At 30.2% G+C, this 27782-nt stretch overlaps 2 protein-coding genes across 6 annotated transcripts; both read right to left on the bottom strand.

The window, feature by feature from the left end:
• Window positions 1-1131: 1131 nt before the first annotated feature.
• On the bottom strand, window positions 1132-26705 carry LOC111624714 (cytochrome P450 3A21-like). 5 transcript variants are annotated; one of them, XM_023367624.1, is made up of 18 exons: window positions 9610-9873; window positions 9411-9521; window positions 9253-9304; window positions 8877-8953; window positions 6383-6491; window positions 6316-6340; window positions 4473-4569; window positions 4347-4396; window positions 4134-4230; window positions 3926-4054; window positions 3588-3819; window positions 3354-3493; window positions 3159-3277; window positions 2964-3072; window positions 1921-2009; window positions 1708-1848; window positions 1472-1631; window positions 1132-1262 (listed from the first exon to the last, which is right to left on the bottom strand). In XM_023367624.1, coding segments are annotated over exons 5-18 (1467 nt in total). In that variant the 5' UTR covers window positions 6384-6491; window positions 8877-8953; window positions 9253-9304; window positions 9411-9521; window positions 9610-9873; the 3' UTR covers window positions 1132-1184. The 5 variants fall into 5 exon arrangements, with proteins under 5 accessions (XP_023223392.1, XP_023223387.1, XP_023223389.1 ...); XM_023367619.1 differs by having other exon boundaries at window positions 6316-6491; XM_023367621.1 differs by lacking the exons at window positions 9411-9521; window positions 9610-9873 and adding an exon at window positions 26687-26705 and having other exon boundaries at window positions 6316-6491.
• On the bottom strand, window positions 18931-21631 carry LOC111624715 (cytochrome P450 3A21-like). The gene is made up of 10 exons (XM_023367625.1): window positions 21481-21631; window positions 21269-21397; window positions 20969-21200; window positions 20736-20875; window positions 20548-20666; window positions 20351-20459; window positions 20128-20216; window positions 19916-20056; window positions 19677-19839; window positions 18931-19467 (listed from the first exon to the last, which is right to left on the bottom strand). The coding sequence occupies exons 1-10, from the start codon at window positions 21583-21585 to the stop codon at window positions 19390-19392; spliced, it is 1305 nt and encodes a 434-aa protein (XP_023223393.1). The 5' UTR covers window positions 21586-21631; the 3' UTR covers window positions 18931-19389.
• Window positions 26706-27782: the final 1077 nt, after the last annotated feature.

The raw sequence follows: 27782 nt of genomic DNA, 5'->3' as shown, positions 1-27782 counted from the left end.
ACGAGGTATTTTTTGGATACGTGAGCCGTTCACAGCCCGACACACGTATTTGTAAAATTTAAGTAACCCGTACAACATGGAATTCATATAAAACGGAATAATCAACAGTGTTATAGGGGGGACGACTGTAATTACCGATAAAATGAAGAACGTAAAGAAAAATTTTCATATGTTGGCGATTTTAGCTGAGAATACTCCGCTTCAACGAAGAGCAATATTGGAAGAAACTGCTCCCTATCAAGTTAAAAAAAAAAATTTGGTTAATCAATCTGGTGGAATTCTACTTCTACTGGCGCCGTTATTGTCTATGGCAAAAAGATTAATTAAAAAAGTAATAGGAAAAACAATCTAATGGCGAAACGACTCTGGTCGCTTACGAATTGCTATCGGCATATCAAAAACCTGAAATAAGAATTAGTAATAATATCGAAGAATTACTCGAGAACACCGATTTATCCATATTATTAAGTTTCAAAGAGTGCTTTCAGCCTTTATAACTAAGTTTTATCTGATATTGTCACGGCTGTTAATACTCTTACTGGAATTAAAATTCTAATATTATTATCGGAATTGATTAATGTATTGCCAAATAAGGAATAAATATACTTTTCTGCTGGAAACTGGTTAGATACTGGGAAGTTAAAAAACAAGATGGGTCTGATTGTGGTCTATCGCACATATGTCGGTTTCTTCAACATAAATCTGCATTATTACAGGCTTCACGAACTTGCGATGGAGGAAAAAAGGGTCTAGAAGGCAAACGAAAAAAAATTATATAAAGAAAAACCGAAAGGAAAGAACATAGAAATTCTTACGGAGAGTGGATCGTTAGGATATGCCACTTACCACACGAATAATGGGGTTTCCTAAAATGTTCTTTTAAGTGTGCCTAGATCGGACAGCAAGAGAAAAATACTACACTGTACTAAATAATTTAGTTTTATCTTCGTTGCTATTCACATTTAAATTACAAGACTGTACTTAGGATTATGTTAATATAAAATAATAAAGTTATTCAAAGACGACGATAAATTGGGACTATTGCAATATTTTTATTATAAGAAATAATATAATCTTATTGAAATATACAAATACAAGCTTAAACAAACATTTAAATCGTAAACAAATTTATAAACTTTATCTTTATTTCTTTTTTAAGCGTAAAAATAAAAGATTATAATAAATCACGAAGCTAATGGAGTTGTTTTAATCATTATTCCATTTTTAGGATGACTCAAAAATAGGGTATACACCATTTCATCCTGCAAGAATAATAAATATGTACAAGTTAACAATAGTAAACTAAACAATACAAGTTTTACTATGAATAGCAACTGAATTTCTCGAATATAAGCAATTTAATATTTCTTTATTTTTGAATAATGTGGCTAATCCTTAGAAACTGAATTTATTCTGTCTAAACGTTCGAAAAATTTCAGTTGCTTTAATAATGTAATATTTTATTACTTACATCATCTCCATATTTTTCTAATTTGAATGATCTCAGGATATTTGCCAACACTAATTTTATTACTGTTTTTGCTAGCCTCTGTCCAATACATATTCTATGCCCTGCTCCAAATGGTTGGTATATGATCGAGTCAATTTCTCTTCGTTCCTCAGACGAAAATCTGAAAACACACAATATCCAATAATTACGTTAATAACATATATGTAAACATAATTTAGTTATAATTAGTATATCACCTGTAAGGATTAAACTTCTCAGGTTCAGTCCAATAAGCTGGATCACTTTGCAGCACTTGTACTGGAACCGTTATAATACTACCTTTAGGAATGGTTATACCTTTATAAGTGTAATCTTCTGAACATATTCTATTGACTGCACTATGTAAAAAAAATATATTATCGTAAATTTATTACGTTTAACATTTAAGGTAAGTTTACACAGAAACTTACAGTAAAGAAAAAGGCCAGAAGCGTAGTGTTTCTGAAATAACCTGATCCAGCAGCTGAAAATTCGTCAAGTCAGAATATTGGATATCCATCTATAAATTAACATAAGTGCTATATTTGTAATGTATTATAATTGAATATATATATGTATGTATTTAAAACGCAATTCCATTAAACACAACTATGTTTTTTTGAAAAAACAGATGTGGAGAAACTCGAGTTTTGTAAAATGTTCATAATGTTTTTAAGTGGGTTAATCATCGTTAATATTCAGCGGTTCATGACAGAAAAATATTAATTTAGAAAAGAATATCTTCAGTGTTTGCCACACATATGATTAGAGTTTTCCCGTAAACGGCGATTCCGATACCAGTATCGATTCTTTACTTCGTTACAGACGTTGAGTTTTTCGGGTTTACTCCACATCTGTAACGCTAAAACAGAGGCCAGTTACCCTTAAAATTCCACCCAGAAGACATCCCCAAATCGCCGAAGTGTTGCGTTGCCGTATTTCATATATAGTATTATTATTCGCGGTGTCAACTAACAGGTCTGTACAACTGGGACTTCTTTTCTGTACGTATAACTTTCTACGCAAATTTTTTATATAGCGTTTATTTTTATGCGATTTTTTACAGAGATAGGTGTACCTTCTAGGCAGCAAAAACAACGGGAAAGACACATTAAGGACTGAATAACGTCATCTGGCGAGATATCTACTGTTCATATCCAATACCGATACGGGGCAATATCGATACTTTTGTGGTATGGGAATATCCCAACATCTGATAAAATATTTAAACCTAAAAAACCACGTGAAACGTAAAAACTTGCGCCAAGTATAATATTAAAACAAAGAAGTTTTTTTTTTTGTGTGTTTCTTTGGTAAAGATAATGATGGCATTCGAAGCGTCAAGCTCATCTTTACCAAAGGAAATCTTATAATAAAAAAAATTTGAATGTAATAATGTTTAACATGGCGTAATTATTTACATTTCAGATGTTTTTGTTTACATTCACATTTGAAATTAGAAATAAAATTTTACATCTTCAGAAACGTTGCTTCTTATTTCTTCACGGACTTTCTCTTGTATTTCAGGATTACTAGCGAGATGTTTAATACACCAACCTATTGTAGCACTTGTTGTGTCATATCTGCAATCATAATTAAAAATTTTACATTAAACTAATTTATTCTGTTGTTTTATATAGAACATAAACAAATTTAGAGATGTTATTACGCAGCAGCCATAAACATCATTGCATTTGCAATAACAAAGTTGTCTGGAAGTTTTTTCATTTCTACAATTGTTTCATCTTCCGCATCTATGAGTGTCTGCAGCATATCATGTGGAACAGTCTAAAATAGGAAATTATAGAAATAAATAATAAACGTTTGCATGTAATTAATATTGATGTACGAACGATAACCTCACATCTAATTTCTTCCTGGAGGTGACGATTTTTTGACAAGTTTCATAAATCAACGTCAAAGAAGGTAGATTCAACATGTACTTTAACGTATCTATTTTATGTCGAAGAAACGTACACATTGGCTCTACTTCCGGAAAGCAAACTAAATTATTTAAAAAATTTAACACAAATTATTTATTAATACTTCTGGTTTAACTCATAATAAGATATTAAATAAAAATGAATTTAAATTTTACTTGTTATTGCGGCTAAAATATCAGCAGAATCAGCTGAAAATGCAGCGTGAGCCGATTCAACAAATTTACTAGTTTCATTGTTTTGAACATTTGTAGTTACGCCAAAAACTGAAGTACAGACGATATCAAACACCAATTTTTTACACAACTTTGAAATATCAAACGGCTGATCTCCTTGCTTCTCGACGTTTGTTAGAAACACTTTTATCGGCGAAGACATTAGAGTAGTCGTCTAAATTATAAAATGTTATGTAATTCCAAGAGATAATTTAAGTAGTTATTTGTAAATGTAGTAATGTAAGTAGTAATGTTTGAAAATCTAAGTAGTAATTTATTACCATTTTAATTTTTCCGGTAGTAAAACAAGTACTAATAATACTTCTTAGTATTTTCCATTTCCTATCGGTTAGTATTCCAACTATATTTTTAGATTCATCGTGAGGAAATCCACTATCTGGCAGCACCCACTTTAATTTAAACAAAAGAAGTAAATACATAAATAAATTTTAAGCTTTTAAGAATTTATAGTTTCTGAAAATTACCTACATCTTTATTGTAAAAATTATAATTGTCCTTTATTTGACAAAGTTTTAAAAATTCGACATCGCTGCATACTAAGTAAGGTTTTGCACCTAGATAAAACCTAAACATACGTTGAATCAATTTTAAGTTATACTTTGTATTAAATTTAAATTATAATTTGTACTTAAAACATATTTATCAATTTAAATACAGTTTAAATGGAAAGAAATTCATTACCCAAACATTTTTCCATATTGCTGTAGCCATTTTTCTATGCATTTGTCCCTCTACACACGAAAAGTTGGAAATTTTATTTCACATTATAAATTCTTTACAGATTTATCTCAGACTGAAAGTACTTACCCCTTTAATGAATTCAATTAAATTTCCGTAGAAGAAATTTGGTTTTGGGCCTGGAATTCCGTAACGTTGAAACAATGTCATTCTTTGTTTTCTTCTTCTATATAAATCACATGTATAAGCTTAAATTGCATTCTTATAAGATTATTGTTTATTCTCTCTCGAAGTATAAAGAAAATATGTTAATATAATTACTTTTAAAATGAGTTCAATTATTTTTATTGTTTTTATAAAACATGTTTCCATAATATAAAAATATTATTTATGATTTTTTCTTAGTATACAAAAGAAGAAATTTTTACTATGTAACACTACATATCATTTCTCGCTTCAGATATGTGCGAGACTGAAAAGACAGGTAACACCTAAAGACATCATGTACAGATGAAATGTCTGTCATCTGTACATGTCTATCTCAAGTAACCCTGGTTATTCGATACTGAATAGATATGAACGCATTCTTTACTCAATTTCAGCCAGTTTATAAAACATTTTCCATTATGTACTTCAGTTTTTTTCTCTATGCAGTAGTCTTTACGGTTACTTTATCTTATGATATAGTTAACCAAGATTATTAGAGAAGCAATAGAAAATTTAGGTTATAAGTGAAAAGTTGTATTATACATTTGATAAATGTGCTCAATTTATGAAAGACATTTAGGTGAAAAAGGTGGTAATATTCAAGGAAATGTGTTCTTTATCAACGGTATACTATTCGCTTATAATTTATTTATATATCTAAGAAATTGGTTCTGAATTTTTTAGAGGGGTGTTCTCTAATATTAACTTACTGTACAAACAGTTTACAAGATACAACCCCCTCATTTATACTCTTTATATTGCTTATAATTACGTACTACACGTAACATAACATTCATAGAATCCTGAAAATAAATACCTGATTTTCTGTCATTTTTTCAACGTTTTCGGAACTATCGAATTATATTTTGTTTTATGGTCAAAATAGTATATTCCAGTTTGTATTATTTGTTTAAAATCTCGAGAAGACATCACTTTTGTATATTGACTTTACTAATTTTTTATATAATTTTGTCATATATGTTCATCATCATTGCTTAAATATTTTCTCCAGTTTGTGTATTTAAACGCGTTGATTATTTAGTTACATAAACTATAAAAATATCCAATTTTTGTGCGAAAAGTCATTCAAAATTTACTAAACTTTCCAAAAATAAGAACAAATACAAATAAAAAATGAAATCCTCAAAAATCATGTAACTAATTTCATTGTAAACGTCCCAACATTACGCTGTTTGCTATATGATAGAGTATTGTCTTACACTCACGTAAACTGCTCCGCAAGTGTCTAAAGTTAAATACGTTTACAAATTCTAAAAAAAGTATGGTTGACGAGCCTGCCACGATGTTGTGAATACCGTATTGAATTTCGAAGTGTTCGGTAAGTATTCTATAATAACACATCTTTTACAATGGGTATTGGTAAGCACTTTTCATCCATTCTTCATACCCAACTGCTCTATGTATCTTTCTCATCAAATACGTTTATTTGTAAAAGCTTAAATGCTGCTATGTATTACTCTGTGTCTAACACAGAGTAATACATAGCAAAGTTCCTGCCATTATAAAAGTTTCTATATTTTGTACACGATCTGCTAGCGAAAGTTGAAATTAAACAGCAATCTCCCAAACAATAAGTAAAAATGTAAAATAAAATTCTGTATTGGTACAAACAAAACGCAGGCATAAACAAACAAAATCTTGTTTTGTTAATACTAATTATATGTGTACAGAATCAAAATAGTTTCCCTGTAACATTAAAATTAAATGAATTTAATTACAATAAATTAATAATAACCTCACTCACCTTATCCATAATAAAATGATGCACACTAAAACAGAAACAAGTATCGTTGTAATTATGTACATTATACTTAAATGTATTGTTGATTTGATTTTTCCAAATTTAATATAATCCAAGCCTATATGAAAGTATGTACGAGACTGGAATCCTTACGATAAGCAATACGATGACTGTTATATCTGCAAATGTATAAAAATAGAAAAATAAATTTTAATATAACTACGGCATGTTACAATTTATATACTTATATAATATATTTAATGATTTGATAATAATTGTAATGAGAGATTTAATATTTGACAAGTAGATAAAACCCTTAAACGTTAGTCAAGAGTTCATGCCTGAAAAACAGTTTTAGATTCAATTGTATTGTTCGTGTATCAATGACCTAAATAGAGGTTGCCCGTTGGTAGATTGCTGAAGTATTGTGTTGCCTTGTTGCAGTAACAATTATGAGATGATCGTATAGAGAAATGTCTTCTCATACAAAGATTGTAGGTTTGATTTAGTGTTATTCGTACACAGCACTATGATCTGCCAAATTAAAAAGTCATCCCGGAGGTGTTTTATAGAATATTGGTCCCGGTTTATGTGTTATTAAAGTGAAGAAAACCCGGAAAACGTTACATGGCCAAGACATTGGCCTGGTCGAACCCACGATCAACTCAGTGTTCATTAGTTTTATTCAATGGGGCATGGGTAGACTACATATTATATAGAAATAAGTACATTGTAATGTATTTAACTGATCTTGTACAAAACCGGAAACACTGCATTTAAGATATAATTATATTAATGCTAATTAAGCGTAAAATCTCAAGTTATAATAATAATAATAATTTGATGTTTTATACCTGTAAGTAATTTCGATATATATTTTACGACATTAATTTGAACTTATTTAAATATTGATTTTATAAATCGTATAAATGTAAATCACTCATATGCCACAACGTGCAAGCCTAGAATTATATATTTGTTATAAAATTACACAGTATTTAACAGAGGGAACGTATAGCGATCGATCAAAAGATAACCCCAAAATTTTTACGTTTTTGGAATTGGTAGACTTTCAAACATCGAAACATGCGAAAAAAAATTATTTTTTCCTGTATGTATTGTTAGTAAGTGTGTTGGGACAAGCGAATTTATTAACCCATTTTAAAGTTTAATAATTCCTGTATTGTCGAAAACTTCTATAATTTTATAAAATACGTGTATTAGGAATTATATAGGAAGTATATAGCCAGCTTCATATATTTAATACTACTACAAATTAAATAAATATAACAGGGTGGAGGAAGTTCTTTTCACTAATAGAAACATGCAGGCATGTATTAAATACTAATCTTAATAAAAAACTAAACTGACAAGTAGATCAGCAGTTTGTCCTTCACTTACGAAACCTTTACTTTCGTTTGAATTTTGATATATTTATTCGTGTTTCCAGTTTTAAATACATTTAAATGCGCATTAGTAATACCGGCTGAAAAGTTACGTAATTGACTTAATTAAATGTATTGAAATTACACTTTAAATTTAAAAAAAACATAATTAAGTTTAATTACCATTCAGACAATGGCATAGACTCTAATAATATACACGAAGTAATTGAAGAATAATTTCGAAATTGATGTAAAATACTAATAGTGATTCAAATAAAAGCTTTATATTTCCTTTATAAGTTGTTTTTGCTTTGTAAGAAATAAGAGAAGCGGAGTCCTCATGCCTTTCATATGATTTTCCAAGTAATCAACAAGGTCAGATGAAGAATATTGCCTGAATATGCCTTTAGAAAACCTTCTAGATTTGCTAGTAGTTGTTAGCAGGATCGAACTTAGGGAAGCGCAGGGCATATCAGCACCTCTTTTAAGATTTTTCATGAATAAAGCCAAGTATTTCATATAATAAAGGTTTGTTTACACGTATTGTTTTCTTAATGCCTCCTCTAAAGACTTCTGGATACGTAACGGTTAGTAGAAGTGCAAATAAACATACTGAGGTGTTTCTTTTCTGCACTAGCTTATACAGTACATTATACACTCATTTTAATTTCAGAAATAATGTATGAAATATGACAATTTAATTTTTTTACTTGTTATATCTTTTAAATTGAAAAAATTAAATGCTGTAATTATAAGTCGTTCTACATATTTAATTCTGTAATTCTAAAATATCGGTTTACAGTAGAATGTAAAGTAACTTTATTTCTAATTGTGTTATAAAAATTTGATTATTGAACTAAAAAACTTATTTTTTTATGTTAAAACAATCACATTATATTATTATGCGTGTACAACACAGGTTAACTGCATACGTATAAGCAAATTTAACAATTAAATAACACATATACACGTACATGTTCGGTGAAAGACAAAAGCTTCTCAATATAAAAAATTAAAGTTCAGTCTATAAAATCCAACCTCGATTTTTAAAGTGAACGATCATTGCCTGTATCTGAACTTATATTTTATACAAAACTCTCTTCATGAACTTTTTTTATTGTCAGTACTTTATGTGTAAAATATTCGGTTATTATATGAGTAACAAAAACTTGTACTCACCTTTATATTAATGAATTGTTCCTCAATTTAATGCGTTGTCAAAGTGCGTGTGTTTGTCGTGCAAGCTTGTAGTTTCCCTACAAAGATAATATATATAAAAAAACCTTATTTTAAAACTAAACTTATGAATCAATAATTCTACTTGAGCAACTCTTTCTTATCAAATATATGTAGCTAACCTTTAATAAGGTCAATTCAAATAACCTGTTTACTAATTCGACAAACTAAAAAACAGGTTACGTTCTGTTAAAAATATATTTGATAAAATTGTATTAATAAAATATAGTTAATTAACTTTTTTCTATAAAAAAATCTTATTCGATATATAGTTATTATAAGTATGGTATAATATATAACCATAAGATGTGTCACTAACCTTAAGAATTACTGTTTGAACTAGTGTAAATCTTGCTTGTGACTTAGTAAATCTGCCGAAAACAACCGAAAGTTATTTATGTCGGATTACTGGATGAGAACGGCCGAATTACCGAGAATATACTTTAATTCTAGTTAAAATACTTACATTGTACTTACCTCAAATACATTCTGTATTTACTCACTTCTACACTCGCTGATTTGAAGCTAGTTACAACACTACATTCTGTCGCAATCACTTCGATTTATCTGCCGTAGCCAACGACATATCTGTTAGATATTTAATATTAGATTAAAAACCTTATGACTCGCAGATTTTTTAATCTAATATTAAACTAAATAATAAACTGATCATTACCATTGTGAGGAGCTAACTGGGGATACGGAGTAGTTTTTACTCGTGTACCACTTATTCGGCGTCTAGTTGTTAAACTAGTCTTCTGGTTGTCAAAAAGAATGACTATTCTGTCTGAAGAAATTGAGGGTGGAGGGCTTTAACTACAGGTTAATTCACAGTGGAATTACATGATCGTGTAATCACCCTCTTCCTTCTGTCAGGACTCCTGACACAAGCTAATCAGATTTATATTTAGCAGATTAACATGCGTATTCATTCGTGAAGGAGGCGGTGAAATACGTTTGATTCAGATGACGTAAGAGACATTTCTTTAACAATAAAAATAAACATTTAATAAAACAAAAATAAACAAAATTATACAAAATTGAATCTTCGTATAAAGCTATTTCGAGAGAGAAAGCTCACAATTTCGAACAAAAATCATACTACCTCAGACATTTCTATATTCGTCTTCTTGTATCTTTGGTTCTGGAGAAATGTTCTTCTCTTTATCAATTCTTCATTAGCACATTAATAAACATTTACTTCAATGTATTTACCGACTTAATAATTCATTTAGAAGACTTCGGGAATCGGTTATGGGCGTTGGCTTATGGAGATGATGTGGAATACGTCTGTCCGCTTTTGGGTCTTCTGGCGTACTCCCCGAATGATACAAAATTCTTTCTGTTTCTAACAAATTTTCACCAATCAGCATCTCGTAATTTTCCACGTGAACAGGAGAAAAGGAATTTTACTGAGGAGTTGCCAGTTTCCAAGGTAACTAAAATTTTAAAAGATAAGAGAAACCAAAAAGGATGTTCAACTTCCGTTGAAAAAAGTGACTTTTACCAGATTCCTTCGTTTTACAAAGTATAATTTTCCCACCAAAATCATAGAATAATTTTGTCTAAAATTTTACTATTTCAATTAAATTTCTAATTACAGGTTGTTCGCCTCTCACACCATAATACGGTAGCATTACAATCTGTCGTAAACGTAATCACATTGAAAATTATGGGCTTCCTTGTGGCCCCTCATTGAGTTCTGAGAAAGTCCACCAAAAATCCAAATGAGTTTTCAAGACAGCAAAATAAAAATATGTATTGATTGCGACGTCATTTACAATTACATTAGGTTAGGATTTAACCTTTTAATTTAACAAAACATTTACAATTTCGTAATGAAAATGTTTTTAGAAAGAAACCCATGACGCATAAGAAAAACAAGTTACAGTTTCGTGCTTTTGTGATAATATGTAAAGTATGAATAACACCATTATTTGTGCATCATATATGTTGAAACTGCCCATGTATAACTGAAACTTTTTTATATAATTTTGTCGGAAAATTTTAAGCTTTATGTTCATCATTATTGCTAAAATATTTTCTCCAGTTTGTGGATTAAAATACGTTGATTCCTCAGTTACATAAACTATAAAAATATCCAATTTTTGTGCGAAAAGTCATTCAAAATTTACTAAACTTTCCAAAAATAAGAACAAATACAAATAAAAAATGAAATCCTCAGAAATCATGTAACTAATTTCATTGTAAATGACCAAACATTACGCTGTTTGCTATATGATAGAGTACTGTCTTACACTCACGTAAACTGCTCCGCAAGTGTCTAAAGTTAAATACGTATACAAATTCTAAAAAAAGTATGGTTGACGAGCCTGCCACGATGTTGTGAATACTGTATCGAATTTCGAGGTGTTCGGTACGTATTCTATAATAACACATCTTTTACAATGGGTATTGGTAAGCACTTTTCGTCCAATCTTCATCTATACCCAACTGCTCTATGTATCTTTCTCATCAAATACAGTAGAACCTCCATTATCCGGATTTTCGATTATCCGGATTGTTCAAAATAAACAAAAATTTTACGAATTTGCTGATTTGCACTTGGCGAATCACGACACTGTTTATGTACGTGATGGGATGCATAACTTTTTTTGTTTCAACAACGGCTCACCCGGCACAGTGGTCGTAAACTCTTAAATATATTTTACGTAGTAATAAAAATATAACTTGACATACGTATTTATAAATAATTTATATTCAAATTACATCATTTCTATGACCAAGGGCGGCGTAAGGCATGGNTGTTTTTTTAATTATTATTGCTTAGCCATTGTTCTATTACTTTATTTCGATAATTATTTCATTAAAAATTCTATAAATATGTTCAGTTTCCTTATTTTGCTGAAGATGACTACTTGTTTATAGAATTTTACGATAAATAACGCATATTTTTCATTTCGTAGTATGAGTGTAATATAATCAAATATTCGAAATTTTCAAGCAAACCAACGTTTGTTTTCAAAATATGATATAGCGGTGTCTAGTGTATAAGCTATGTCAAATTAATTACAGTTTTAAAAAAGTGGCTGTATCTTGTACACGGTTTGCAACCAAAAGTTGAAATTAGACAGAAATTCCTAAAACAATAAGTAAAAATGTTCAGCGACAGATATTATTCTGTTTTCCCTCGTTTGTACAAGTCTCTGGATAGCTATATTGCTGCGGTAAATAATTTTCCTTTCGATATTCCCGATAATTTTCCTATTAGTTTGCGTTACTTTATAAAGTTAACGGAGAAATATGAAAAGAAGATAAAAATTCGGTTATGTAATTGTTGATGAGAATGGAAGAATTAAAAATAATCGTGATGAAAGTCAAATAAGTTGTTTCGGGTGCCAAGCTTTTGCAGGCAAATGTAATCGTTTTTATGGATGCGTATAAAAAAGCTATAGAAAAGGAATTTGTTTATTTGTTATTGGATTTTCATCCTAAAACAAACAAGAGACTTTTAGTGAAGGATTCGTGTTTTCCAAATGAACGAGGTATTTTTTGGATACGTGAGCCGTTCACAGCCCGACACACGTATTTGTAAAATTTAAGTAACCCGTACAACATGGAATTCATATAAAACGGAATAATCAACAGTGTTATAGGGGGGACGACTGTAATTACCGATAAAATGAAGAACGTAAAGAAAAATTTTCATATGTTGGCGATTTTAGCTGAGAATACTCCGCTTCAACGAAGAGCAATATTAGAAGAAACTGCTCCCTATCAAGTTAAAAAAAAAATTTGGTTAATCAATCTGGTGGAATTCTACTTCTACTGGCGCCGTTATTGTCTATGGCAAAAAGATTAATTAAAAAAGTAATAGGAAAAACAATCTAATGGCGAAACGACTCTGGTCGCTTACGAATTGCTATCGGCATATCAAAAACCTGAAATAAGAATTAGTAATAATATCGAAGAATTACTCGAGAACACCGATTTATCCATATTATTAAGTTTCAAAGAGTGCTTTCAGCCTTTATAACTAAGTTTTATCTGATATTGTCACGGCTGTTAATACTCTTACTGGAATTAAAATTCTAATATTATTATCGGAATTGATTAATGTATTGCCAAATAAGGAATAAATATACTTTTCTGCTGGAAACTGGTTAGATACTGGGAAGTTAAAAAACGAGATGGGTCTGATTGTGGTCTATCGCACATATGTCGGTTTCTTCAACATAAATCTGCATTATTACAGGCTTCACGAACTTGCGATGGAGGAAAAAAGGGTCTAGAAGGCAAACGAAAAAAAATTATATAAAGAAAAACCGAAAGGAAAGAACATAGAAATTCTTACGGAGAGTGGATCGTTAGGATATGCCACTTACCACACGAATAATGGGGTTTCCTAAAATGTTCTTTTAAGTGTGCCTAGATCGGACAGCAAGAGAAAAATACTACACTGTACTAAATAATTTAGTTTTATCTTCGTTGCTATTCACATTTAAATTACAAGACTGTACTTAGGATTATGTTAATATAAAATAATAAAGTTATTCAAAGACGACGATAAATTGGGACTATTGCAATATTTTTATTATAAGAAATAATATAATCTTATTGAAATATACAAATACAAGCTTAAACAAACATTTAAATCGTAAACAAATTTATAAACTTTATCTTTATTTCTTTTTTAAGCGTAAAAATAAAAGATTATAATAAATCACGAAGCTAATGGAGTTGTTTTAATCATTATTCCATTTTTAGGATGACTCAAAAATAGGGTATACACCATTTCATCCTGCAAGAATAATAAATATGTACAAGTTAACAATAGTAAACTAAACAATACAAGTTTTACTATGAATAGCAACTGAATTTCTCGAATATAAGCAATTTAATATTTCTTTATTATTGAATAATGTGGCTAATCCTTAGAAACTGAATTTATTCTGTCTAAACGTTCGAAAAATTTCAGTTGCTTTAATAATGTAATATTTTATTACTTACATCATCTCCATATTTTTCTAATTTGAATGATCTCAGGATATTTGCCAACACTAATTTTATTACTGTTTTTGCTAGCCTCTGTCCAATACATATTCTATGCCCTGCTCCAAATGGTTGGTATATGATCGAGTCAATTTCTCTTCGTTCCTCAGACGAAAATCTGATAGTTATTATAAGTAAGATATAATATATAACCATAAGATGTGTCACTAACCTTAAGAATTACCGTTTGAACTAGTGTAAATCTTGCCTGTGACTTAGCAAACGTGCCGAAAATACCCAAAAGTGACTTGTGTTGGTTTACTGGATGCGAACGGCCGAACTACCGAGACTATACTTTAATTCTAGTTAATATACTTCTATTCTACTTACCTTTGACCACATTCTATCTTAACTCACTTCTACACTCGCTGATGATTGGTCAGTCACTGCACTACATTCTGTCGCAATCATTTCGATTTATGTCATAGCCTACTACATACCGTGTTTCCCCCGAAAATAAGACATCCTTTGAAAATAAGACTTAGCAGAGGTTTTGCTCAATTGCTAAATATAAGGCCTCCCCCGAAAGTAAGACCTAGCAAAGTGCTTTTTACTCGTAACGGTATGTTCAACTTCCGTTGAAAAAAGTGACTTTTACCAGATTCCTTCGTTTTACAAAATATAATTTTCCCACCAAAATCATAGAATATTTTTGTCTAAAATTTTACTATTTCAATTAAATTTCTAATTACAGGTTGTTCGCCTCTCACACCATAATACGGTAGCATTACAATCTGTCGTAAACGTAATCACATTGAAAATTATGGGCTTCCTTGTGGCCCCTCATTGAGTTCTGAGAACGTCCACCAAAAATCCAAATGAATTTTCAAGACAGCAAAATAAAAATATGTATTGATTGCGACGTCATTTACAATTACATTAGGTTAGGATTTAACCTTTTAATTTAACAAAACATTTACAATTTCGTAATGAAAATGTTTTTAGAAAGAAACCCATGACGCATAAGAAAAACAAGTTACAGTTTCGTGCTTTTGTGATAATATGTAAAGTATGAATAACACCATTATTTGTGCATCATATATGTTGAAACTGCCCATGTATAACTGAAACTTTTTTATATAATTTTGTCGGAAAATTTTAAGCTTTATGTTCATCATTATTGCTAAAATATTTTCTCCAGTTTGTGGATTAAAATACGTTGATTCCTCAGTTACATAAACTATAAAAATATCCAATTTTTGTGCGAAAAGTCATTCAAAATTTACTAAACTTTCCAAAAATAAGAACAAATACAAATAAAAAATGAAATCCTCAGAAATCATGTAACTAATTTCATTGTAAATGACCAAACATTACGCTGTTTGCTATATGATAGAGTACTGTCTTACACTCACGTAAACTGCTCCGCAAGTGTCTAAAGTTAAATACGTATACAAATTCTAAAAAAAGTATGGTTGACGAGCCTGCCACGATGTTGTGAATACTGTATCGAATTTCGAGGTGTTCGGTACGTATTCTATAATAACACATCTTTTACAATGGGTATTGGTAAGCACTTTTCGTCCAATCTTCATCTATACCCAACTGCTCTATGTATCTTTCTCATCAAATACAGTAGAACCTCCATTATCCGGATTTTCGATTATCCGGATTGTTCAAAATAAACAAAAATTTTACGAATTTGCTGATTTGCACTTGGCGAATCACGACACTGTTTATGTACGTGATGGGATGCATAACTTTTTTTGTTTCAACAACGGCTCACCCGGCACAGTGGTCGTAAACTCTTAAATATATTTTACGTAGTAATAAAAATATAACTTGACATACGTATTTATAAATAATTTATATTCAAATTACATCATTTCTATGACCAAGGATGGCGTAAGGCATGGACGACGTGGGCCACCGCCTATGCCTCGAGGTCCGAAGGGCCTCGCGCCTCGAAGGTTTATGCATTACTTAAAAGCCGTGAACGCGACGAAAAAATTTTACCATTCATAAAACGATAAATAGTTTGTCAAATTTTTATTCATAAAAATGCAGTTTCAACTACTTTTTATTTTATAAAATCCGTCTTCTTGTGCCACCAGAGGGTCTTTTAAACAATAGGTAGTCTATTAGCGTTGGTCAGTAGTAGTCCAAATTCAATACGAACGTTTGTTTCTTGAAAATTTGATCACGATTTAAATACAGTATTTACTTTTAATATTACCGATATGTCATCGTAAAGAAAACGTGTTGTATTATCATTAAAAGACAAATTAAAGTATTTGTTTCGATTATCCGGATTTTTCCTTATCCGGACTACCTTCATCCCCAATTAGTCCGGATAATCGAGGTTCTACTGTACTTTTATTTGTAAAAGCCTACATGCTATTATGTATTACTCTGTCTTAGAGATAGAGTAAAATCTATTTGATAAAATCGTATTGGTAAAATATAGTTAATTAACTTTTTTCTATAAAAAAAAACAAAACAAAAACTTCCGTATATAACTTATTTGTTATATAGTTATTATAAGTAAGATATAATATATAACCATAAGATGTGTCACTAACCTTAAGAATTACCGTTTGAACTAGTGTAAATCTTGCCTGTGACTTAGCAAACGTGCCGAAAATACCCAAAAGTGACTTGTGTTGGTTTACTGGATGCGAACGGCCGAACTACCGAGACTATACTTTAATTCTAGTTAATATACTTCTATTCTACTTACCTTTGACCACATTCTATCTTAACTCACTTCTACACTCGCTGATGATTGGTCAGTCACTGCACTACATTCTGTCGCAATCATTTCGATTTATGTCATAGCCTACTACATACCGTGTTTCCCCCGAAAATAAGACATCCTTTGAAAATAAGACTTAGCAGAGGTTTTGCTCAATTGCTAAATATAAGGCCTCCCCCGAAAGTAAGACCTAGCAAAGTGCTTTTTACTCGTAACGGTCATTGACAGACGGTTGAAAGTAGCCGTTGGCTTTTTGAAAGTACAGCCACTGATTGGCCAGCAGACAATCACTCCACACGGCATAATTTGCATAAGACTATGGCTTGGGAGTCATAGATTTGCATAACGTTACGGCTGGTGATGGGTAATTGGACGGCCGGAAATCACGCCACATCACATTTCCATAGTGCGACGGTTCAGTAAGCACTAATTCTTCATCGAGCCGGATGTCGACGTTATGAAAAGGTTAAGTTGAAGCGAGAGTGGGAAGTCCACTCCAGCACGGAAACGTAGTAAGTTGACTTCGGTTTTATTTTAGTTCTGTTCGACACAACCGGATATACGTCACTCTCGTGTAAGTTCGAGTTGGGGATTTTTTTGTTCAATAATAAATGTGAAATCTTCTTTATGGAAAAATAAGACCTAGCGCATCTTTGAGAGCAAAAATTAATATAAGACACTGTCTTATTTTCGGGGAAACACGGTATCTATTGTCTATTTAATATTAGATTAAAAAATCAATGAGTCGTAGATATTTTAATCTAATATTAAATGGACAATAAAATAATCACGATTTTTATACAATAGCATAACATTCTGTCGTGTTAATCATATCGGTTTATTGTTTAATATTAAATTATAAGTTTATACGATCTATACAAATAATTGTTAGTAATTATTTTAAGTTTGTTTGTATTTGCTGAGGTGAGTTTCTCAAGAAGAGACTTTCTTTGAGAAACTGCTTTCAATTCATGTGTTATGTTTACGTGAGGAAAATCCGAAAAACACTACGTAACCAGTTAGAGAAGAGCGAACCCGTGACTGGTGTTCATTGGTTTATGGTTTAATATAAAGTATGTAGTTTCAATATCTGGAGAAAGTGTCATTTAAACCTCATATTGGAGCAGAAGAAAACTTTAAATCAATATTAGATGACATTTGCTAATCTTTTCCACTATGCTATAGAAACAGTTAGAAAGCTGACGATTGTTTGAAAAAAATAGCGATAATTGAAACACTTCAAAGGTACCCTAGAACATATTTCCCGTACATTTCTATACCCTCGTTATTTACAAGTAAATGAAATGTAGCTATGCACTAAAAATTTGCTATACGTCTTGCAGTGATAATTCAATTTTTATGAAAGTCAGGTGTTTCTGTACTTTTTTCAATGGTATCTTATAATTGCCGTATTGTTTGTGATATGGGCAATGACTAAGAGAGCATGCGCGCAAAGTAACAAAAAGATGACGGGCTGTTTAAGAGTGAGCGTAAATTGCTGCACGCTATGAAGTTTATAAATTAGTGTTTGCTATGCAGGGATGTTGAGCCTAAGGAAAAGGGAGGTAATGACATAATCCTTTCCGGAACAATGTAGAATTATTATTCTAAGCTAATAACGCAGTTTCGAATGCGGAATCTCATGTAAAAGGTGATCTACTTACGTTGCGAACCCCGATAGTTCGAGGAAATTCGGTGCTAGCAACGGTACCTGCAATACATTTTAAGATATGCATCCGGATTAACAATTAACAAGGCATAGGTTTTATAATTTTTATTGTTTTTCTAACAAGAGCGTATTGAAAATTATAACCGGTGTAGTTATATAGAAATTATTGAGATTCCTCTATTCTTAGTTACATTCCAACTCCATATCACCAAATTTCGGACTTATTGAATGCAATATTAAAAGGACAATCACTCAGACAATCTCGTTACTCCGAACTCCCGAATTTTTTTAAAATTAACGTTCCGGATCTATGCATATATTTCATTAAAAACGCGAAAATCCCTACAAAACACTAATTAAACCGATATTAATTAGTGATAAGCTTTGAGTGTTTGAATCTTTCAGTTTTTGAGGAATAAAGAGTTTATCTAAAATTAAAATTAAACAGTATGTTGCGTATAACTTATATCTATTTTGTATAAGTTCAGTTCCTGCTTACTGTATCTATATTGTAAAAAATTATACATTTGAAAACTTCTCTGCTCGAGCCTGAACAAGACACAATCCTTCAATTTATTTTACTACATGTTTTTATATTATTTAAAAAATAATTCATATCAAACCAATGTTACTCCTTTTATTCGATAATTTCTAAAATTTGGTAGAGTTTGTTCACAAGTCAGAAAATTGTTTACGTTGGTAATTACAAGTTTAAGAACAGAGCCGGAATTCTCACATTTTTTTAATGTCGCGATTCCTCTGCGCTTCCCCCAATCTAACTTTTATAATTTGTAAATACTGTACTATAAGGGATAAGTTATTTTAATACTCTTATCCTCGACTCTTTTCATACGAAATATAATATCTAAACCTTCTTTACATGTAATGAGAAACACAAAAATTAATACCTCCTGTAATACATTATATATGTATTACGTATACAACACCGACACTAAATACTACTATCATCTTATTGATATATATAGATAGAAGTCTACTCAAACACTTAAAATTGTGAACAAATCTATACAATTTGTTTATTACTGTTTTGTATCGTAAACATTAAACACTATAAAAAGTTACGTAGTTAATGAGGTTGTTTTAATCATTATTCCATTTTTAGGAAGACTCATAAATATGGTATACACCATTTCGTCCTGCAAGAAAAACAAATATGTACAAGTTAACAATAGTAAACTAAACAATACAAGTTTTACTACAAATTGCAGCTGAATTTCTCGAATATAAGCAATTTAATATCTCTTTATTTTTGAATAATGTGGCTAATCCTTAGAAACTGAATTTATTCTGTCTAAACGTTCGAAAAATTTTAGTTGCTTTAATAATGAAATATTTTATCACTTACATTATCATCTCCATACTTTTCTAATTTGAATGATCTCAGGAGATTTGCCAACACTAATTTTATTATTGTTTTTGCTAGCCTCTGTCCAATACATATTCTATGCCCTGCTCCGAAAGGTTGGTATATGATCGAGTCAATTTCTCTTCGTTCCTCAGACGAAAATCTGAAAACACACAATATCCAATAATTCCGCTAATAACATAGATGTAAACGTAATTTAGTTATTACTAGCATATCACCTGTAAGGATTAAACTTGTCAGGTTCACTCCAATAAGCTGGATCACTTTGCAGCACTTGTACTGGAACCGTTATAATACTTCCTTTAGGAATGGTTATACCTTTATAAGAGTAATCTTCTGAACATATTCTATTGACTGCTCTATGTAAAAAAATATATTATCATAAACTTATTACGTTTAACATTTAAGGTAAGCTTACACAGAAACTTACAGTAAAGAGAAAGGCCAGAAGCGTAGTGTTTCTGAGATAACGTGATCGAGCAGCTGAAAATTGGACAAGTCAGAATACTGGATATCCATCTGTAAATTAACATAACTACTATATTTGTTGTGTATTATAATTTAATATATATACGTGTGTTTTAAAAAATCATTTCAGATGTTTTTGTTTCAACTAAATATATCTATGTTTTAAATGAAAAGTAAAATTTTACATCTTCAGAAACGTTGCTTTTTATTTCTTCACGGACTTTCTCTTGTATTTCAAGATTACTAGCAAGATGATTAATACACCATCCTATTGTAGCACTTGTTGAATCATTTCTGCCAAAATTATCATACATTTTATTTCATCATAAATAATTTTTTTTTATTTTATGTAAAATATAAACAAATCTGTTGAAGTTCTTACGCAGCAGCCATGAACATTATTGCATTTGCAATCACAAATCTATCTGGAAGTTTTTTCATTTCTATAATAGTTTCATCTTTTGCATCTATCATTGTCTGCAGCAGATCTGGTGGAGGAGACTAAAATAAAAATTATACTCTCAATTATGTTGCAATTTATTCGTATTTACATACTGACAAGCTCCTCACATCTAATTTCTTTCTGGAATTCACGATTTTTTCACACATTTCATAAATGTATGTCAAAGAAGGTAGATTCAGCATATACTTTAAACTATCTATTTTGTATCGAAGAAACGTACATACTGGCTCTATTTCCGGAAAGCAAACTGAATTACATAGAAAACGAAACATAATCAGGCATTATTACATTATGTTTTAGCCATAATAATAAATTAAATGAAAATAAATTGCAAAATCACTTGTTATTGCAGCTAAAATATCAGCAGAATCAGCTGAAAATGCAGCGTGAGCCGATTCAACAAATTTACTTGTTTCATTATTTTGAACATTTGTAGTTACACCAAAAGCTGATGTACAGACGATATCAAACACCAATTTTTTACACAACTTTGAAATATCAAACGGTTGGTTTTTTTGCTTCTCTACGTTTGTTAGAAAGACTTTTATCGGTGAAGACATTAGAGTACTCATCTAAAATATAAAATGTTATGTAATTCCAAAAGATATATGTTTAAAAATCTCAAGTAATAATTTAACACCATTTTAATTTTCCCTGTAGTAAAACAAGTACTAAAAATAGTTCTCAGATTTTTCCATTTTTGATCAAGTAATATTCCAAGCATATATTTTGATGCATCGTGAGGAATTCCAGCATCAGGCAGCACCCACTTTAGCAGAAAAAAATAAATACATAAATAAATTTTAGGCTTCTCAGAATTTAAGCTACTTATCATTAGTGCGTAACACCTACATCTTTGTTGTAAAAATTGTAACTGTCCTTTATAAGGGAGAGTTTCAAAAATTCGACGTCGCTGCATACTAAGTAAGGTTTTGCACCTAGATAAAAACTAAACATACTTTCATACTTTGAATCAATTGTTTAAGTTATAATTTATATTATGTTCAAATTAGGTAAACAATCTATTACTTATTGAATTTATTACAGTTTACAAATGGAAACAAATTTATTACCCAAACATTTTTCCATATTGCCGTATCCATTTTTCTATGCATTTGTCCCTCTATTCACGAACAGATGAGAATTAATTTATAAATTCTTTTTTATTAGTTTATCTCAGACTGAATGTACTTACCCCTTTATTGAATTCAATTAAATTTCCGTAGAAGAAATTTGGTTTTGGGCCTGGAATCCCGTAACGTCTAAACAAAGTCATCCTTTGTTTTCTACATTTGAATAAATTACGTTTTAGATTAGTTTAATTTTAGAATATATTTTTATGGATTTCTTCTCTAATATTAAAAATAAAATTTAAGAAATTTTCCATTTCAGTGATTACTTATTGAATTTTCAAAATACAGTGGTGCCTCGTACAACGTACTTAATCCGTTCCAGGTGCACGTCCGTTAAGTGAAACGTCCGTTATACGAAACGCATTTTCCCATAGAAATACATGTTGAAACATATAATTCGTTTCGCAGCATAACCGTACTGTACCATAAAAAATGAAAATGGAGCAGACACCAATTATGCCGGGTAGTCAGATGTGAGGAGGAGGTGAAAAAACACTTTCTTTACACATTCATACAGATACAGACTTTTTACACATTGCAGCGGGTCTTTTTTATTGTTTTTTTAATCGGAGTCAGATTCAGGAGAGGCTACCAGAACTTGCAGGGTCAACTTCTTTTGTTCCAGCCTTTGTTTTTTGCCCGCTGGCTTCTTGAATAACATGTCCAAGGTGGTCTGTTTCTCTTTCTTCTTTAACACCTGTCGGAAATGACGGGCAAGGGTGTCATTGTAGAGATCATTGATCCTGTTGGCCTCAGCTCTGTTTGGATAATGAGTGTTGGTAAACTCCTGAACCTCAGCCCATTCGACAAAAAAGATTTTGTCAACTTTCACTCTTGATGATTTTTTTGCTTTGTTTCAATTGAAATCACTTTTCTGTTTTTTTAGAAGCCATGATGCATTATAAATGACTTAACTTGCCAGATTATATGATACGAATAATTCTTTATTAATTAAGATCACTAAACACTTCTACGAGCTACTCTCGCTCCGTTTGTTTTTTACAACCTCTTTTCGTCCCGCCACCTCGGCATCTACACAATTACATTTCGTTTATTTGAATCGTCAACATATACTGTATTACATTACATTTAATGTTTATTTAAATCATCAACATATATTACATTACATTTCTACTTCAGATATACTAATAATACATTCTAATAATACTAATATATCCTAAAAATAGCAGGTTGTCATTGGCAACGGCAAAAGAGTAGAAACATCATTCGCACTTGTTCGAAGAAAGTCCATTGTTCGTCTCACGTAACTGCCGAACGGAAAGTCCGTTATTCGCAGCGTCCGTTATTCGAGGCGCAAGTTATACAAAGCACCACTGTATTTTAACGAGTTGCTTAACTTTCCCAGCTAAATGTAAAACTTCGCGTAATAGTTTTATTTAAAGAAATTATTATACTATTTATTATTATAAAATGTAAATAACTTCATTTTGAGGATAAGAATAGGTTTTACAAATAAATCGTAAATGTGAAAAACGATTAAATTCTGTGGCGTAATATACAGTAGTATTGTGTTTTATTCCAAAGACACATGGCAAATTTTCCATCAAATTCCTTTATTAGTTGAGTGGATACGGTACATTGTTTTGTATTCGTTTCGGGCTTTGGCCCTCTTCAGTCAACTAAAATACAATATATATATTTTAACTTATTACAGTAGGGAATTTACATAAAACAATGAGTACATAAACGATATATAGAAGTACCTTTTGGTTACATTTGTATAATTTAAAAACATATAAAATCTGCTGTAATCTTTTGTAAATAAACTAGTATATATTACAAATTAAAAGATTAAAATCTTCTAAAATCTTTTCTTTTAGGCATATTTTGATACAACACAACTGTAAAAACTTTTAAGCTGTTTCCGCCCCCACCCTTTTACCTTCCACCCCCTTTTTCTTTTTCTTATGCGCTAGTATCTCAAGTGTTACCTAGTGTGACGTTCGCCACCTTGTGGTTTGATTTTTACCAAAATCTGTCTTGGAAAAATTATTTCTAGGAGAAATTGCTTTTCACAGGGGAGAAAAAATTATTTTTAAAATATGAATCCAGTTTTCGTTAATTTTAAGACTTAAGTTTTTATTTATACTGTCTTTACTTAAAATCCTCATTAAATAAGTTTCCACTGGAGTAACACATACATACAATTTTGGGTGATTATTTTTCTTCTTTAACCATACTTTCTCTATGTTATATATAACAGATACAAAAGTAATAAACTAATTTAATAATTTATTAATTTGTATCACTAATAATATTATACGAGTACGAAAGAAACAGCGTTTATCCTCATTAGCAATATAGTATTATACATACTGAACACGTAAATTTCAATTCAAAACACAGAATGCAATAGATATTTTAACACTATTACTACCAACGAAATCTGTTTTATAGTAATGTATATCTCTGCTTATCAAAAAGAAAATTTCATTTCTATAGGTTTTAACTTATCCTATTAACTTTACAAAGACCGAGTCCTGTATGATTTAATTTTGTTTAGAATTGTCTGCGTAAAATTTTCCTGTAATAATTTTGTATTTGTAGGATTTTATCTGAACATATTCCGTGTAAAATATATTAAAAATACAGTGTATATATTAATACGTAATGCATAGCTTTCTTGCATAGTATAACTGTAATAAAATAAAAAATATTTGAAATTTCCAAGCAAACCAACGTTCGTGAGCAAAATTAGTTCATATCTACGTTATATGACTGTGTGAAGTTGTTTTAATTTTGAAAATTTTTTATATCTGATTGCAAAACAAGATATTAGAGAGAATCCCCAAAATAATAAGTACAAAAGTACGGTACTAATTTTTTATCGGTACAAAAAAAGGCAGGCGAAAGATATGAAGTAACGAAAACGTTTCTGTTAATATTAATTACAGGCGTGTACTGGATTGAAACATTTTCCTTTAATAATGAAATTAAATAATTTTAATTAAAAATAGTTATTAATAACCTAACTCACCTTATCCATAATAAAATGATGAACACTAAAACAGAAACGAGTATCGTTGTAATTATGTACATTATACTTAAATGTATTGTTGATTTTATTCTTCCAAATTTAATACAATCCAAGCCTGTATGAAAGTATGTACAAGTCTGAAATCCTTACGATAAGCAATACGATGACTGTTGCATCTGTAAATGTATAAAAATAGAAAAATAAATTTCTATATTGCCTTATTCTAAAGATTTCTGGATCCACTATTAGTTGGAGGTCGTAACGGTTGGTGAAAGTGTAAATAGGCATATTGACGGGCTTCTTGTCTGCAATAGCTGTACACTATACCGCAATTATAATATTTTTCACTTATAATAAATAATGTATAAAATACAACAATTTCTTTTTTCCTTTATTTCTCCTATCATATGAATTAATTATAAAATAAAAATTTTCAAATTGAAATTTTCTTCTACATGTTTAATTGTGTAATTCTAAAATATCCAGCAACGAATCGCTTAATTTTCTCGACAATTTTTGATGTCCCCGTCTGATATCATATCTTTTTTAAAAAACATTTTATATTTTTGCTTATTATAGAATGACAGAAAGCTTAATTTTTAGAATAAATATAAATATTATTAAAAAAATTTTAAGTGTTAATAATGAGTGAAATCTTCATTAAGACAATACACTAAATAAACACAGTCTTTTTTATCTCTCCANACTAATTTTATTACTGTTTTTGCTAGCCTCTGTCCAATACATATTCTATGCCCTGCTCCAAATGGTTGGTATATGATCGAGTCAATTTCTCTTCGTTCCTCAGACGAAAATCTGAAAACACACAATATCCACTAATTCCGTTAATAACATAGATGTAAACGTAATTTAGTTATTACTAGCATATCACCTGTAAGGAATAAACTTGTCAGGTTCACTCCAATAAGCTGGATCGTTTTGCAGCACTTGTACTGGAACCATTATAACACTACCTTTATAGAATGACAGAAAGCTTAATTTTTAGAATAAATATAAATATTATTAAAAAAATTTTAAGTGTTAATAATGAGTGAAATCTTCATTAAGACAATACACTAAATAAACACAGTCTTTTTTATCTCTCCAACCCGTCGATTTTTAAACACCAAAATTTAACAGAAACAATCTTCTTAACATACAAACTTTCCTGCAAAATATCAGAAATTTTCGACAAAAGGCAGAGAAGTAAATTAACACGTATACTTTGCTTGTTAAAGGACAAAAGTTTTTCAATATATAAAAAAACATAAGTTCAGTCCATAAAATTGACTTCGACTTTTAAAAATAAAGATTATTCCCTGCCAATTCTCTTTATAAACTTATTTTTTTTGTTAGCAGTTTATGTGTACATCATTCTCACGTTTCAAGATTAGTAACAAAATCTTATACACACCTTCTATTTAATAAATTGTTTCTCACTTGTATTCATTGTTAAAAAGCGCATGTTTCATGATAGCGTCTAATGTAATAATGAAATAAACTTATATTGAAAATAAACATATCTATCTATAATTTAGATGTTCAATCCTTCCTGATCAAGTATATGTACTTGACCTTTAGTAAGGTGAATCAACTAATCTGTTTACTAATTCCATCTACTAGAAAACACAATAAATTTTGTTAAAAATGATTGTTCATCTTTTACTTTAGTAATGAAAACCTTTATATATAACTTATTTTTAATACTGTTATTATATGTAAGGAATAATATGTAACCATAAGATGTGTAATTAAGATATGTTACTAACATAAAAAATTACGGTTTGAACTAGTAAAAATCTTGCCTGTGACTTGGCAAATCTGCCGAAAACAACCGAAAGTTATTTGTGTCGGATTACTGGATGCGAACGGCCGAATTACCGAGAATATACTTTAATTCTAGTTAAAATACTTACATTGTACTTACCTCAACTACATTCTGTATTCTCTCACTTCTATACTCGCTGATTTGAAGCTTGTTACAACACTACATTCTGTCGCAATCACTTCGATTTATCTGTCGTAGCCGACGACATATCTGTTAGATATTTAATATTAGATTAAAAACCTTATGACTCGCAGATTTTTTAATCTAATATTAAACTAAATAATAAACTGATCATTACCAGCATACGTTAGCATTACAATCTGTCGTAAACGTAATCACATTTAAAATTATGCGGCTTCCTCGTGGCCCCTTAATCACCTCTTTGAGTTCTGAGCTATTTTGTTATTACAAGTTGTGGATCTTCGTTTGTGTATTTGTATTTTTATTTATTTGTTTTTAATCTGTATGAAAAGTAGTTAATATGTAAATTTTAAATATTTATGTAGATAAAGACCAACTTTTCAAATTGTTTACATTTGCCACAGCTATCTTACGATAGTAAATATGGCTATACTCACTAGTATTGACATTATAATATTATGTTTCGTTTGTCTTTTGCCTCGTTTTATGAAATTAAATTGAGATAATATATCAGAGTTTTGTCAATATTTCAAATATAATATCAATTTGCAGATTAATTTCATCGCTTCATTGCTTCAAAGGCAATCATAAATTCAATTTTTATTTTCAGAACTATGAAAACCTCTTAGGGTATTTCAAGTTTCACTTTAAACATTCTGCTTATATTTATTGTGGAACTTAATAGATTGTAGATAAGTAGCTAACTATTTCAATGTGCTAGTAAGACTCATTAGAATGTCATACAAAGACTCAAAAACTGAAGACCTTCAAGAAGAACACGTAGAATCATATTGCAAACGTGTATGAACATAGAATATGCAGCAAAGCAAGTTTTCTGTGAATGCCATTAATTCGAAACTTTTAGGACACTTCGTATTATAGAATTTAATCCTTCATTTATTATAAATAATTATGCAAATCACGAAATCTATTTATTCAAATTAAATGTCAGGGTATTCCAATAACATTTCAGACTTTAAATTATTTTGCAGTTGAAAATAAAATAATTTCTATGTACAGATATTTCAATTTCATACAATTGTCTACAATTATA

Source organism: Centruroides sculpturatus, unplaced genomic scaffold (assembly GCF_000671375.1).
Source record: "Centruroides sculpturatus isolate CEXI.00-Female unplaced genomic scaffold, Cexi_2.0 scaffold375, whole genome shotgun sequence".
Taxonomy (NCBI): domain Eukaryota; kingdom Metazoa; phylum Arthropoda; class Arachnida; order Scorpiones; family Buthidae; genus Centruroides; species Centruroides sculpturatus.
This window is presented reverse-complemented; position numbering and strand designations above follow the sequence as displayed.